We start from the raw sequence: 17,545 nt of genomic DNA on the forward strand, positions 1-17,545 counted from the left end.
CACAAGTAGGCATAGGCTATGAAACTTATAAAGTTGAAGCCTGAGTAGGGACATGATAAACGGTGTTGCATAAGCCGTAGCCAGATTTCAGAGTCACTTGGACGTTAGGTAATTCAAAAAAAAAGGAGAAGGAAAGGAGAGGAATTAATGAGATTGGTTAAAGGATGTATATATATATATATATATATATATATATATATATATATATATATATATATATATATATATATATATATATATATATATATATATATATATATATATATATATATATATATATATATATATATATATATATATATATATATATATATATATATATATATATATATATATACATATATATGTGTGTGTGAAAAAAAGTCTTAAAAGATAGAGAAGTTTTGTACTGCCAGTAAGATAAAATGTTTTATATTATATATTACAAATCAGGAATAGGGTAGTTTGAATAAAATTTAAATATATAATCACACAGTTAATATACTCGTATTTAACAACGAATCCAATCGTCGAAATTGCGCAAGCGCACTCGAGTACTTTATTTATAGTATTGGAAGAATAGGCACAATGGATAGCAAGCATGACATCATAATTTTTTCCAACACGGTATTCCGAAAGTTTAAGAAATAAAATAATTATTTCATTATACACATATATTTTTTTTTTTTTTTAAATTTATTATTAGATTAAAACCAATATTTTTAGCTTTTCCACTTTTTTATTTGACCAGCGACCGGGTTTCGTCGTTACCGACATCATCAGACCAGTCTGATGATGTCGGTAACGACGAAACCCGGTCGCTGGTCAAATAAAAAAGTGGAAAAGCTAAAAATATTGGTTTTAATCTAATAATAAATTAAAAATGCAATTCCATCACGAAGTGTCAGTGGATAATATAAATCATTATACACATTTTTTAAACCCTTAACCGCACCTGATGGTGTATAGGGCACTGCATCATATAAACGCAGTGTTATCTTGATCGTTAAAACATGAAGGAAAGGTGATCAGCCTTCTGCTTCGCACACCAGTCCAGGGTAATATTGAATAAATATAAGAGAGAATATATTTATTTGACCATCCCCCACTGGGAATCGAACCCTGGGACCTCCAGAACGGTAGAACTTGAACACTACAGACGCGGACAAATGCTAAATATCATAATTAAGAAATAAATCATAATACTTAAATCTGACGTTTTTGAAACACCGTGTATTTTTCAGATCTATAAGCGTGCATTTTACAGGACTACAAAACGCATCAAACCACTTATGTCTTTGTTGAATCATTATCAGAAATTTTTAAAGTAGATTAGCATAATAATATCTCCCTACCAACCCCTCGTACTAATGCAGAGTATTGTATATCCACCCTTACTTGTGCACACCCCCTAAATACACGATGTGATGAGCCGTAATGTAGTACTGAAAACCGCATTCATTTTTCAAATAATAAATACCGTTTTGTGTTTAGTAAAAATAATAAAACGTAAGAGAATGAAATCGGTAAGGGAACCTTATCTACTATTGACAATCTAGATTTGAATTGTTATTTAGCTTAATTCAAATAAATATATGTACAAAGATTTAAAAAAAACACTAGTTTTTTACCAATTGAGTTTTATTATAGACTACATGTTTCAGAAGTTAAACTTCCATCATTCAGGTCTGTATAATAATGCTATTATACAGACCTGAATGATGGAAGTTTAACTTCTGAAACATGTAGTCTATAATAAAACTCAAGTGGTAAAAAACAAGTGTTTTGTTTTGAATATTGAAAGCATTAACTTTGTGGATTATTTTGATATATTATTTCGAGAAATAAAAATACTTTGTGTTCTGATCCACTCACATTTTTATTTAACCAACTAGTTTCGGCAACAACCTGTTACCCTCTTCAGGGTTACATTTAATAAATGTAACCCTGAAGAGGGCAACAGGTTGTTGCCGAAACTAGTTGGTTGGTTGAATAAAAATGTGAGTGGATCAGAACACAAAGTATTTTTATTTCTCGAAATAATATAACAAGTGTTTTCTTTAATCATTGCAACATGTCCTACCACAAAGTTAATGCCGAAACAATAAATAAAATAAATATATGTAATTATTAAACAGCTTATGACAGTCAAACAACTATATGCTGAAACAATCCTTACATGTGCATTTAATAATTACTCCCACATATCACAAGAAAACTCCTCCCAACAAAGCACGCAAATCACAATTTATGGTAACGTACAACTACAATATACAAAACACATCGAACAATATCTAACACAAATCTCTTTTGTCCAAAATAACTTTGATTATGTTTTTGAGTGTGTCCAAATACTTTTTCAAATCTGAATGAAAATCTGGATTATCTCCAATTATAGGAGTTAATTTTTATATATAATTTTTTGTCATCTCAATATAGATAAAGAAGAATATGAAAGTCTGGCCGTTTACGGGGCTTACGACCGCCATAGGCTGGTTTAAGTGATACTTTACACGGTTAATGTTGGAACTTCTACATAAAAAAAAACTTGTTTCATCTCACTATAGATGTCTCTAGTAAAATTCTAGTGATTCAAGTAATATGTTTCTCATAATAAATCTATAATATTAACAATATGACATTGACTAAGGACCCTCCCCTATTATCCATGATGAAAATAAGAAACAGCTTTATGAGATATATATATATATATATATATATATATATATATATATATATATATATATATATATATATGCAATAAAATACCTAGGTACCTACCTATACATTTTATTAAGTACTTACATATAGTACCTACATAAAACAGATCTACCACCAGATGTCGCATGCGTCGCGCTGAATAAAACAAAAGACGTCAGATAGAAAAAATATAATATTCTGAACTGTCAGAATCAGATAGATAGAAAAATATTATAAAGATAAATTAAGAATAAACTTTAATTATAAATTTTAATTATAAAGCAACACATTGTTTATTTTATTATTATACACCCACTTTACATATTATTTACACCCAATTTACGAAGGAAAATATTACCACGTTATATATATATATATATATATATATATATATATATATATATATATATATATATATATATATATATATATATATATATATATATATATATTATTGAATATAATTGTGTATAATATATATTATTGAAGCATTTTTATTATTTTAAAACGTGTAACAGAAAGTTGAGAATAAATGTGTTGAGACTAAGTCTCTGAACACGAGGTTTAAGAAGACACATTGTAACTTCCTATGTTAAACGTGTTTCCGTGAGTAAATTTCTTTAAAACAAGTAAAACATAAATTGTCAATAAATATACACACACACACACATATAACCATATATAGTTCGACTAGATACCTTATAACATTTTTCAGCCACAATAAAGCTCATTCTACATAGATCTACCATAAATAAATTATAATAATAACGATTCGAGATCGCTTTCTAAGTGCATCTTCAGAGAGGGTCGCTTCTCCGCGACAGTCTGGTAATTTGTTAATGCGAGCATGCTCGGGTGCACTGGAAAAGCGGGGTAAGACAAATTTCACATAGTAATTTGATAAATGTTGATCGTCTCCACTTGGCTTCCCTTGCGGCTGCCTTCCCCAGCGGTTAGGGGATGATTTCAGTCAGCATGTCTCTTTATTATTTTATTAAAATACCCTTTGGGGTGGTTCGGATTCACTTAATCAATTTGTTTCACAAGTAATTGAGGTGGTAATAATGGATAATAGTTTATGGTTTTTTTAACTTTACAATACAACTAAGTAGACTCAAAACATCTGTTTTAGATTTGTTAATCAATACATAATTTAAAATGGAGTTCTAATTTTTTTTGTTCCAAATACTTTTTCAAAAATCTGGATGATCTCCAATTATAGGAGTTATTCTTCATATTATTTTACATCTCAACATAGATGAAGAAGAATACGAAAGTCTGGGTATTTTAAGGGGCTTACAAACGCAATAGGCTGGTTCAAATGATCCATATTCTTTTTCATCTATGATGTCTAATATAAATAACTCCTAAGTGGACAAACCTAGATTTGTGAGTAAAGATATGGACACACTCAAAATATTATAAATTTGCTTACAACATTTAATTATATTTTTATATTTTAAAGAGTCATTATTTATTTTAAATTATTTATTTTTTCCAAAACATATTACATACATAAGTCATATATATAATAATAGCTCTTTACATTTAAATCTTGAAAAAAAAACAAAAAAAAAGGCAATCATATCTTTTATTATATAACATTAAATCACGAGTGTAAGTCCCTCTCCAAGCACAAGAGCACAGTCTCTTTTATGGAGAGGCACAGCGAATCGAAATATAAAAGTTCTCCATATGTATAAATGATTCAAATGTATTATGTTATAAATAAAAATAAAAATACATTAAATAAATAAAATAAAAAATAAAAATATTCCTCATGAGTAATTTCTGTTTCTCATTTTGGGACATGCCATTAAGGTTAACAAGACTGGAACACAAATAATAAAGTAACAATTTATTTTTTTTAATAACCAAAACTAATAGGTACATGGCAAAATATAAAAACAATAAACAGGTATAATAAATAGGCATAGTTAACATATTTAAAAGAAATAAATGATACAAAACATAAGGTAAGAAGCATACTTAAAATAAACAAATGAGAAAATATAAAAAACATAAGTTAAAAACAAAATAAGAAAATATTACTAAACACAAAATATAAATCTTTCCATAAAGTATTTTTTCAGATCATTTATTTTTGATCCCCGAATGGGTTATATTTTATAAATGCCAGGCAGCTGGTTAATTTGGTTACAGACAATATATTTTAAGGACCTTACTCCAAATTTAGTAGTGTTTATCGGCTCCACATCTATTTTGTTATGTCTTCGTGTATTATGATTGTTTTTTTTTTGTTAAAATTATTTTGGATAATTCATATATCGCCATTTTCGTAAAATACCTCAAGGCGTTTCACTTTTATTCACTTTTATAACAATAAACAGGTAAAATAAATAGGCATAACAAGTATATTGAAAAGGATTAAATTTTGTTAACAATAAAATACAACTCAGTAGGCTCAAAAATCTGTGTTTGATTTACAATTAATACACAAATTAAAATGGAGTTCTACAAATTGAACGCTAAATCTACAAGTAACTTGAACTACCCCATTCGTGGAGGATAAAGACCGGTGTAGTTAACAAAATAAGGGTGATAGAAAAGAGAACACTCTCCACGCGTGTTTTATTGACGATAATTTTATTAGCCAACAAAAAAATCCCACACAATAAAGGCAATGATAGATGTCAAGCAAAAACTCGAAGGGTTCCAAGCAACCACGACTTCAAATTGCTTATAAACTTGTTTGTACAAATTTTTTGTCGCGCATCTGTGTGCAAATCACAGTTGTATGTTGACATTAAGATGTATGAAACATATCGTAGTCATACAGGAGAAAGTGACCTATGAAATATTAGTGTCTTTGCGGGAGTCTGGATTTGCAAAAATGGACTTCTAGTAAATAAATCATTCTTTGGCTGGATCTATTAATATTTTCAGGAAATAATTGTTGGTGCACGAAAATATATTTTAGACACTGTTGGCAATAGATTTTTCGTAGCTCCAAAAGTTCAGCTTTCTGAAATAATTGGTTGGAAGAAAAAGTTGAATTGGGTAATATATCCAAAATAAAACAAAGTTTGTTGGATTGAATTCTACATTTATTTATGTTTATCGTAGTCGTACAGGCGAAAGTGACCAAGTGCATTGTTAAACAAAAACGTTTTCTAACTAAAAGACTATTTGATATCTTACTAGCTTAATATTGCCCTGAAAAAATCCCGAAGGATTTTAAACTTGTAAGTATAATATATTGACTTGTTAAAAATGACTAACTGCATTGATGTTTATTTTCTTGCCAAGCAAAAGTGACTTAAATGGCCCTCCTGAGCATGAAACATATCGTAGTCATACAGGAGAAAGTGACCAAGTGCATTGTCTAACAAAGACTATTTGATATCTTACTAGCTTAATATTGCCCTGAAAAAATCCCGAAGGATTTTAAACTTGTTAGCGTAATATATTGACTTGTTAAAAATGACTAACTGCATAGATGTTTATTTTCTTGCCAAGCGAAAGTGACTTAAATGGCCCTCCTGAGCATTTTACGTTTTGGTAGTTGGTCACTTTCTCCTGTACGACTATGATAAGAGAGGCTTCGTATTTGGGTAGAAACTTGACTGAGGAATCGGCGTCGTAGGTTCGATTCCCTCCAGTTAGAAAATCAATTCAAGAAAGGTTTATTTTCAGTTTTTCTGGGTGTTTAAATAATTGCATACAGTTTATGTAAAAAAAAAATATATCAAATTAAAAATGGAAAACTGCAAAATTTTATATTAATGCAAATTTTAAAGGGCGCCATATATAATACATTAACCATATTTATTTATTATTATTATCATTAATAAAAAAAACATCAAAATAACACTTATAAAAAATTAAAATAATGCTGTGTGGTTGTCAATCACGGGTGGAATGGCTAATATTATATGTATAAAATGATCACTAAAACCAGCCTTGACGGGGCGTAAACCTTGTAAGTGTTCAGACAAATATTCTGAACGCTTTCCTTATCATTCATAGGTCACTTTGTAAAATACCACTTTAAAAAATAGTAATAATAAGTGGTATTACACAAAACGAACGATGAACGATAAAGAGAGCTTTATATCAACAATGCTTTTTAAAAACAAAATATTTCACATTCTTCTTCATCTATGTTGAGAAGTTAATATGACAATCTTTGGCGCAGATGCACACTCAAAGCTCTATACACTTCGTTACATTCTCTCACGACTGTAATCCATAACATCTGATTACAATATCGATATTCCGACATTATAAATCAATATATACTTGTCGCCTGCCTCTTCACAATGGTAAAATATCGATACTTTGCAGCAAATGTGTCATGCGTTTCAGTTGACACCAAACTAAGAGGTGCCCTGCGCTCCATTAGTCATTAGATTCGCACGAACTTGGTTTATTTTATTTTATTTTTTAAATACAGTAAAACCTCGATATAACGTACCGATCAGTGGGAAAGTGTGTCCGTTAAAGCCGAAAGTGCGTTGTTTAAAATAGATTTCAAATTAATCAAAACACTTTACTATTTTTTGTAAAATATGAACACTATATTTAGATATAAAAAAACAATACAAAATACAAACAAAATTCTAAGTAAGTCTGTGAAAAGACGTTGCTGTTTGATATCAACGCGCTTTGAGAAAGGGATCAAGTTTTTTTTTGCACTTGAATTTTTTGTTTTTTTTTTTAATCAACTATCTAAAATAAGGAAAATGTATATAATATAGTTAAACTTCGTTATCTGATGAAATTTCAATAAATGTTCTCATTAATTAATTGATTCGGCAGTTACTTTGTGGTAAAATCTATCCATTTTTAATTTTAGTTTTACTTAGTAAATATCACTATTTCTTTAAATCTAATGTGACACTGATTAATAATCAGTCTTGATGAAGAAGCGGCTAGCTTCGAAACCGGTCACCCATTAAATATTTATAGCGATTTTAAAACAAAGTTACATTTCAATTATATGTCAATAATATGAATAAACGATAATTTTTTTTGTCGCTGTTCGGTATTTATTTGGAAAAGACCTGGCAACCCTGGTTATTTCCGAAGTTCGTTGGATGTAGGTCCGTCATATCGAGGTTTTACTGTACGTATATTTGTGAAATGCATTTAGAAGGGAATTAGCGAGTTACCGTGTCAAATCGATCCCCCCTTGTATCTGTCTTTCTTTTATTGAACATGATTTATTTCGGTAATTGAAATGATAATGGTCCAAATAAAACGAATCGGCATTCCCCTTTCTCCATACAGTGAGCACCGGACGGCAGTAGTCCCGAAAATGTGCTTGTATTGGAATAGGGGACAATGGGGAACAATGGAGCACTTGAAACGCATGTTAACCCAATCGTAAAGTGATCTATAAAAATCAGTACGAATTCGTTTAATTGATATGCTAATATGTTTTTTTAAATTTATTTAATTTGAAAAAATGTAAAAAAAATGCGCCATGATTTTAATTTAAAATTATCCTGGGGTACCTATAGTTATATTTCGTATACTAAGAGCATTGTTAACTTTGTGGTATGGTAATATAACACTCTCCTTATCATTCATCATTTTAAGTGGTATTACACAAAGAGAACGATGAACGATAAAGAGAGTATTGTATTAGTTATTTTAATTTTAAAATTTACTTGTAAAAACCATTATTTCAATTTTGGTATTCATTTAGTAAAATTTAAATAGAATATGTATGGATGGTATTAACCCAAAGTGACTGCCGAACAATTAATAAAATTCTATATATTTGGTATTATTAACAACATGAAAAATACAAAAAAAAACAACTAATTTAACAGTTTAAGTGGTGATTTTTTTTTCTTCATATAAAATTTGTATCTTGAAATTTCTGAAGGCTTTTCTTTTTTTCTGTATTCTATAAAGTTAAAGCCAAATTAAAAAAAATATGCATATTTTTCTACTGCATTTCACAATGTTAATTTTAAATCAATAAATAATATTTATACCTGATTCTGTGTACAAAATACAAGTTTAATTAATGTGCTGTATTCCTAAAAGTTAATACCTTATCAATAAAGAATATATGTATTTCTACTGTATTTCAAAAAGAAAATGCCAAATAATTAAATGATTTATGCGATTCTACTATATTCCACAAAATAAATGGCAAATATCCTTGCTTTTTGACCTAATAAAATACATAGTCTTTAGTTATATTTCTTCATATAAAATTCATATAAGTACAAATATCATTAAAAGTTATACATTTTACATGACTTATTGTATTGTAACCTGATTATATTTAAATAATCGTGTTATTCTACAAAGTCAATGCCAAGTCAATAAATAATACATTCGATTCTACTGTATTCCACAGAGTTACTACCAAATATCCATAACATCCTCGCTTTCCGACCTAATAGAATCAATAGCCCAAGTGTGAATGCACCATTACTATGTAGATTGTAATCGAGTTAGGGTTGTCCACCAATTATTGCCACTTCTCGGGCGGATTATCCACGGTGCCGCTGTAGCGGGGTCGGCAGGACTCCGACTCCATTATCCTACTCTCATCGCCTCGTGCACGCTCTGCGGAGTCGCTAATTGATAATTTATCGAGCCGTGCAGACCGAGGGGGTGAATAGAATCACAAGGACCTAAGATCGAATTCATGGGATCATATTTTGGATATTAGAAGCATTGTTAGCTTTTGGCTATAACACTCTCCTTATCAATCATAGTTCTTCCGTTTTTTACTCTTCACTTTTGTACAAACAACTCCTGACGAATGGACTCGTTGGTGCGTCTAGCTGTCTATAGAATTCGGATCATGCACCTCCAACTGTTTCCTTATATCACCGCTATAAGATCTATCACACATGGTTTTGCCTCACTGAGAGATCGCATCTTCCAACACACCTTCCTTGGGTTGATGAATAATGCTTATCTTAGCCTTGCGTTCTTTATTTACATCCCATTACAACATCTATCACACATGGTTTTGCCTCACTGAGAGATCGGATCTTTCAACACACCTTCCTTGGGTTGATGGACAATGCTTATCTCAGTCTTGCATTCTTTCCTTATATCCCTATTCCAACACATGGTTTTGCCGCATATGGCCTGCTAGAGAATTGTCACTAATGTCCTCGTTTTCCCGATTGTTCCAGAACGAAGTGGAAGCGGCAGACGGCCGTGGGGCTGGAGCTGCTGGCCGAGGCGGGCAACTACGCGGCCTTCCAGCGGCTGTACGGTGGCGGCGGGTACGCGGCCTGCTGGGGGTACGCGCCAGGCGCGCAGGGCGGGCCCGCCGCCGCGCCGCCCGCGTCCGCCGCGGACCTCTACTACCGCCAGGCGGCCGCGGCGGCCGCGGCGGTCACCCTGCAGAAGCCCCTGCCATACAGGTATAATACCCATACAGATATAATAATAAACTTTCTTTATTCTATATACTCCTTATATCGTAGTCGTACAGGAGAAAATTACCAACTACCAAAACGTAAAATGTTCAGGAGGGCCATTTAAGTCACTTTTGCTTGGCAACAAAATAAACATTAATGCAGTTAGTCATTTTTAACAAGTCAATATATTATACTTCCAAGTTTGAAATCCTTTGGGATTTTTTCAAGGCAATATTAAGCCAGTACGATATCAAATAGTCAATATCACATTTTTGTAAAACAATGCCCTTAGTCACTTTCTCCTGTATGACTACGATATGTATATAATATATGTTTTTTAATTTATTTGCCAGTCACCCAGTGAACATATATAGAGACGATTCTTTATACAACATATAGGATATTTTCAATACCACGATTTTCAAGACCATCTCAATTCTTTATTTCGACTCAATTTTGGACTGGCAATAATTGGTTCACTGTCAATAATTAGACGTGTCACCCTATCTGAGATCGATTACAACTTCTAACGAGAAAATCTATATAATCTGTGATATGTCAATAATAAATTCAGTATAATAAGGATGTCTGGGTATTTACAGGGCTTACGACCTGTATCCTTGATTTTTTTATCTTAATTAAACCTTTATCCGCACCCAATGGTGTATAGGGTACTGCATCATAGCTACACAGTGTTATCTTGATCGTTAATTGCACGAAGGAAAGGTGATCAGCCCTCCGCTTCAGGTACTAGTCCATGGTGATATTAAATAAATATGATAGTGAAAATCTCCCATATTTATTTTAACCCCCCTGGGAATCGAACCCGGGATGAGCGTAGTGACAACTACACTACGGAGGTGGACACCTGATAACCATACCACAAAGTAAAAATTTGCTTTAAATATACAAAAACATACAAATATCTATGACGTATATTTCCATACACGGTTGCTACAGAGTGACTTGATATGGAATGATTATTCTACAACCAGAAGTCGTGAAGTTGAGTTTTTAAGTGGTATTACACAAAGAGAACGATGAATGATAAGGAGAATGTTATGTGTCGCCTACTTTCAAAATCCGCCAGATCCATGTAAGTCGATTTTACAAAAATTCAAAATTCTCCGGGTAACATTTATGTTTCAAAGATTTGTCTATCATTAGATAAAATATTATGAAACAGAGAATTTTTCCATTTTTTGGAATTCTTTTCAGTATTTAAAAAACACACACGAGACACAAACCGATAATAACATCACTTTAATTTTTTACTTATCCCATCTCTCTGATTGGCCGATATGGGACAGAAGGCAAGTTTCATGAATATGGCGAAGTTTGAAATACAACGCAGTTTTTTAAATATTTTTTAGCATTGTTTTCAAGTATTTCAATATTTAAAAAACAATAAAACCCACAATTGACATTCCGATAGAGCAGTGCTCCGCAACCTTTTCTCACCTGCGACACACCAAAATTCTTCCTAGAATTCCGCGGCACACCTAAAGCTAAAATATATAGACCATTGAAAAAATATTTATCGATTTGGCGTTTAATTTGTAGAACTCCATTTTAATTTATGCATAAATTGTTAAATCAAACATAGATTTGTTGAGTCAACGAAGTTGTTGTTTATTGTTAAAAAGCAATATTTAAAAAAAAAATTATATTGTGACAATTGTTTCGCCTTGCATTTTATTGAAAATGCCATAACTAAGCGAAACGAAGCATGTTTTTTCACAATAAAGTATAACTTAGTAGACTTAAAAAATCTGTGTTTGATTTAACAATTAATACATAAAATACGTTGAAAAATTATGTATTTATAATTATTTTATAATTTTGAAACAAAAGACAATGTTATAAAAAAAAAATTGTCATTGTGTTAACCACACAATGATCAATTATTTTTGTATTTAATTACATAATGTAAAATAAAAAATGTCAATTACATTGAATTTGGCCGCGGCACACCTGAATCCTGCTCACGGCACACCATTGTGCCACGGCACACTGGTTGCGGAGCACTGCGATAGAGTATTTATTTTAAAATATTATAAAGCTGGATCTGGCGGATGTTGAAAGTAGGCGACAAATATAACCATACCACAAAGTAAATAAATGCTTTTGATATACACAATAAACCCACGATTGCAGCAAAATTACGACGTTAAATATTATTATAAAATCTCTCTTTTCTTCCAGATTGTATCCCCCCTCGATCGGGTCCATCATGCCCCCGCTAGGCCTGGGTCTGGCGGGCCCCTCCGCGCCCATGGGCTCCCTGGGCCCCCTCGGCCTCTACGGGTCCCCGCACAGACAGGCCAGAAGCCCCAGCCCCGACCTGGACCCCGGAAGCCCGCCGGCGCCCCCTCGGCCTCAGACAGCCTCAGACACGGAAGAGGAACCCATCCATGTCTGAATTCGGATCTGAACATCCTGTATATTTTTGTAAAAAAATAGTGATTTTAAAACGTTAAAAAGTGTTTTTTGTTTTAACCAATTGACAATGGAAATTATTGATACAATGATTTTTAAACATTTATATGTGTATAGAATAAATTAATTAAATTAAATTTAAATTGGAACACGTATAGAAAGATACCAGTATTATGTATATTTTTATTTTTTAATTTTTATTTTGTGTTTTACGATTGAGCGATGAAGCGAATTTACGATGTGTCGTCGGTGGTATTGCAAAATGTGCTAAGTAAAAATAAGATATCAGCTCAAAGTACTCCTTACAAAAGGGTAAGAAAAACAAGGTACAAGTTTTGTACTGACATTTCTTGTTGTAACTGCATTTTACATGATAAAATAACAACTATTTAGTTTTTTTAGTTCAATATTTGTTGAAAAAACTATGTAGTTTTTATTTTATTATAGTCAAAATAAAGAACATAAAAGATGTTTTCATTTTTTTTTTTTTTTTGTCAAAGAAATTTAATATACTTGGGGCATTATTGTAATACTATCGACTATACATTCTTTTTTGAAATATAAACAATTAATAAACATTCATTTATGTGAATAATTTAATGACATACTTACATCTCAACATAGATGAAGAAGAACATGGAAGTCTGGGTATTTACAGGGCTTAAGACCTGTGATACACACGTGTAACATTCACAATTGTTTTCATTCGCAATTTAATCCGTACTTTTTTTAATAACTATTTTTAACTTATACCACTCTTGCTGTAAAACCACACAAATACAGTAAAACTTCTATCCATTGATTTTAAAGTGTCGGGTTGTGGTCCTGTGGTTAGTGTTGCGGACTCTCAAGTCACAGTTTCTCGGTTCGAACCCACTCTACCACAATTTGATACCTATTTCTAATAATGAACCGCTTAGGCTCACAGAAATAGTATGAAATTGAAAGATTTGTGTAAATAATAACAACACAAATATTTCTCTTTTTTTAATAAAAAAGGTACTTTCATATTATTTTTTGACATCACATCAAAGATGAAGAAGAATATGGAAGTCTGGGCATTTACGGGGCTTACGACCGTCATCAGGCTGGTTTAAGTGATCACTTTACACACGTGTAACATTCACCAATTCTACCCATTATTGACAACCACACTACTCAAGTTCTATATATATGAACCAATTTAGAAACCTTGTTCATGAATCACTAGAACTTCACTAGAGACATCTATTGGTGAGATGTAAAGAAGCTAAAATGTAAATGCCCAGACTTCCATATTCTTCTTCATCTTTGATGAGATGTCAAAAAATAATATGAAAGTAACTCCTGTAATTGGAGATAATCCAGATTTTGTGAACAAGTATTTGGACACACTCAAAATGTTGTAAAAAGGTACTTGTGTATGAAATAAACAATGAATACGGAAAAAGAATGAATGCGAGAATATAGAAAAAAACATTTTAATATCTAAATCGTTAATATTATTGTCATACAGGAGAAAGTGACCAAGTGCATTTGTTTACTAAAACGTGATCATTGACTATTTGATATCTTACTAGCTTAATATTGCCCCGAAAAAATCCCAAAGGATTTTAAACTTGAAAGTATAATATATTGACTTGTTAAAAATGAAAAACTGCATTGATGTTTATTTTCTTGCCAAGCAAAAGTGACTTAAATGGCCCTCCTGAACATTTTACGTTTTGTTAGTTGGTCACTTTCTCGTGTACGACTACGATATGTTCATACATAACACTCCCTATCATTCATCGTTCACTTTGTGTAATACCACATAAAATTTTACACATTTAAAGTGGTTTTACACAAAGTTAACGATGAATGATAAGGAGCGTGTTATATTACCATACCACAAAGTTAACAATGCTTTTAATAAACAAAATATATATTTTTTCCATTGATTTTTTTAAATATAATAAATTGTTCAACCTGTGTACTTAATTTTATAGAAAATACGTGTAATGGTAAAATATAAATATGTACTTATATAAAATTACATATACTACCAGTAAGCAATGCTTGTACATAATATATTTGTAGAAAGTATTATAATATATAGAGTTGATATTATGAAAATGTACCTATGTGTTTTGGGGAGTAATAAAAATTAAAAAAACATGCAATTTACATATGTGTTTCAATCAACCCATTCGACCTGGAAAAAATACAGTGGAACCTCTGATAACGAGTGATCGTACAACCGGCAAAAAATGTGAAAGGTTGCCCCCTTAACGAGCGACCTTTCGCACAACGAGTAACAAAGAAAAGTCAAGTCCCTTTATCACATTAACTTCAAAACAAACAAACAAAATTCACTTTACGAGAACGATTCTAGAAACGAATTATGTACTCCGAACACATTATTTTTTAACATCTCATCAAAGATGAAGAAGAATATGGAAGTCTGGCATTTACGGGGCTGACGACCGTCATAGGCTGGTTTAAGTGATCACTTTTCACACGTGTAACATTCACCAATTCTACCCATTATTGACAACCACACTACTCAAATTCTTGGAACATCTATATATATATATGAACCAATTTAGAAACCTTGTTCTTGAATCACTAGAACTTCACTAGAAACATCTATTGGTGAGATGTAAAAAATAAGATTTAAAAAACTGCTAAATGTTATTTTTATTGTGCATTGCGTAGCAATTAAAATAATATTTAGGAATTTTTCAAATCATATTTTTAAATCATATTTTTTAAATCATATTTTCATATGGTGTACGGAGTGTGTGGAAGTTTTCGGTAAGGGAATGTAATCAACTATGAGTATTTCAATGTTTTTAATGTTTTAGAATTTAATAAACCCTGATGATGACAAGGTTTTTGTTGAAACCGGATAAAGTGTACTAATAATAATAAAGTGGTTAAAACAAAGTTGTTTTATTTTATAAAGTTTATAAAATGTGCCACAAAGTATCTGCGAAAAACATTCAAGAAATTGATGGATAATGCTTATCTTAGCCTTTCATTGTTTCCTTATATCACCATTTGAATGTCTATCATACTACGAAAGTTTATCTTCGAGATTCTCAAACGATTTTTCTACTCCAAAATGCAAAACTAAGCAATTCAACAAAACTTAAAATATTTGGCAATTAAATATTTCAATAAACTCTCTAAAGAAATTAAAAAAATAGATGATATAAAAATTCTTAAGAAAAAAAGTTAAAGCCCATTATAATAAATCTTGAAAAAATATACAAAAAAAAGACTATTATACCATTTATCATATAACATTAAACCACGAGTGTAAGTCCCTCTCCAAGCACAAGAGCTCAGTCGCTTTTCTGGAGAGGCACAGCGAATCGAAATATAAAAGTTTTCCATGTGTATAAATGTTTCAAATGTATTATGTTATGCTTAAAAATGTAAATATATTAAATAAATATTTTTAAAAAAAACATAAAAATCATACGACGAATCTCTCCATCAGATTATATACATATTTTTTTTTTAATTACCTAACGTCCAAGTGACTCTAGAATCTAGCTACGGCTTATGCAACACCGTTTATCATGTCCCTACTCAGGCTTCAGCTTAATAAGTTTCATAGCCTCTGCCTACTCGTGAGTGGATTTACTCTTTATGTTTGAAGTAACTATAATTTCATGTAATTCATGAATGAAAATTCTAGCCAAAAACACTCGCTTACTCGTCTCTCTTGAGACATTTCTCTGCTTATATTCTGCGTGCAAAGTTATATTTTAATTATTTTAATAAAATATTAATTTCGGGACATTCGCATGGAAACAGTTGAAAGAATTAATTACCCCACTAAATCCGGAGAATGTTAACTTTTAATATGTTAATTATAAAAACAAAGAAAATTCACACATTATTCAATAATGGATTCTGCTTTAAACCTGTTACTCGCTTTTATTTAATTGATTTGGATCCATTATTCCGGTACAACTTTTATTTTATTTAATTAACTCGGAAACTAATCGTGTTGGAGTTGGTTGGATTTGATTAGATTTGGTTGGATTTGGTTAGATTTTATGTTTAAAGTTACTATAATTTCATATAATTCATGAGTGAAAATTCTAGGCAAAAACACTGGCTCCATCGCACTGATGTAACCCGTTTCAGGGCGATCCTCTGCGCAGGCGTGTCTGGCCAAACCCCGCCCTCCAGCGGCCTAGGGGGGGGTTATCGAGTCGTGGAGGGGGTGCGGAGACAAGGGTGTGAAATAAGGGAGGAAGAAGAGACGAGACTTGGTTCGCAAGTGGGCAGAGTTCAGGGTGTAGATTCGTGAATGAAAGGGAGGAATGAAATCTCGGGTTGGAATCATATCACGATTTTAATAGATACAAAATCATATTTAACATATGGAATAGCATGATGATTTACATTATTTTTTGACATCTCATTAAAGATTAAGAAGAATATGGAATTCTGGGCATTTACGGGGCTGACGACAGTCATAGGCTGGTTTATGTGATCACTTTACACACGTGTAACATCCAACAATTCTACCCATGATTGATAACCACACTTTTCAAATTATTGAAACTTCTAGATATATTTATTAAACTCGAAACACAGTATTTGACTTCACTAGAGACATCTATGGTGGGGTAAGAGAAGCGTTTTATTGAGTAGAAACTCTTTTAGTTGTATGTGAGGTCTGAATCCTGGATAATATTCACATACTTTTTTTTTAAAGACAAAGAGAAGTATTTGTGTTTTTTTTTATTATTTACAAAAATACTTCAATTTCATACTATTTCTGTGAGCCTAAGCGGCTCATTATTAGAAATAGGTATCAAATTGTGGTAGAGTGGGTTCGAACCGAGAAACTCTGACTCAAGAGTCTACGACACTAACCACGGGACACTTGAGAAACGCTAGAAAATATAATTTTCATTTTTATTTAAGCTTATAATATATAATATACCAGTTAATTTATTAACAACATTTTTAGTATGTCCAAATACTGGTTCACAAATCGCTCACTCCTTTCAACAATGTCATATATCAAATATCGTCAATTTTCAGTTGCGCTTGTTTTCGGAATGCCCTGAAAATGT

General features: G+C 31.6%; 1 protein-coding gene across 1 annotated transcript in view; it reads left to right on the forward strand.

Annotated features, from left to right (window-relative positions):
• LOC148300791 (homeobox protein B-H1-like) overlaps positions 1-14,623 on the forward strand; it is an 83,614-nt gene extending 68,991 nt beyond the window's left edge. The window contains exons 3-4 of the mRNA XM_088274266.1: positions 9,813-10,046; positions 12,249-14,623. Of these exons, the coding sequence (XP_088130392.1) occupies positions 9,813-10,046; positions 12,249-12,465 (451 nt within the window). The 3' untranslated portion in view covers positions 12,466-14,623. The remainder of the gene's footprint in view (positions 1-9,812; positions 10,047-12,248) is intronic.
• The last annotated feature ends 2,922 nt before the right edge of the window (positions 14,624-17,545 follow it).

The sequence above is a fragment of the Brachycentrus maculatus genome, unplaced genomic scaffold (genome assembly GCF_059751285.1).
Source record: "Brachycentrus maculatus isolate JH-2025_06_01 unplaced genomic scaffold, ASM5975128v1 h1tg000653l, whole genome shotgun sequence".
In the NCBI taxonomy this organism is placed as follows: Eukaryota; Metazoa; Arthropoda; class Insecta; order Trichoptera; family Brachycentridae; genus Brachycentrus; species Brachycentrus maculatus.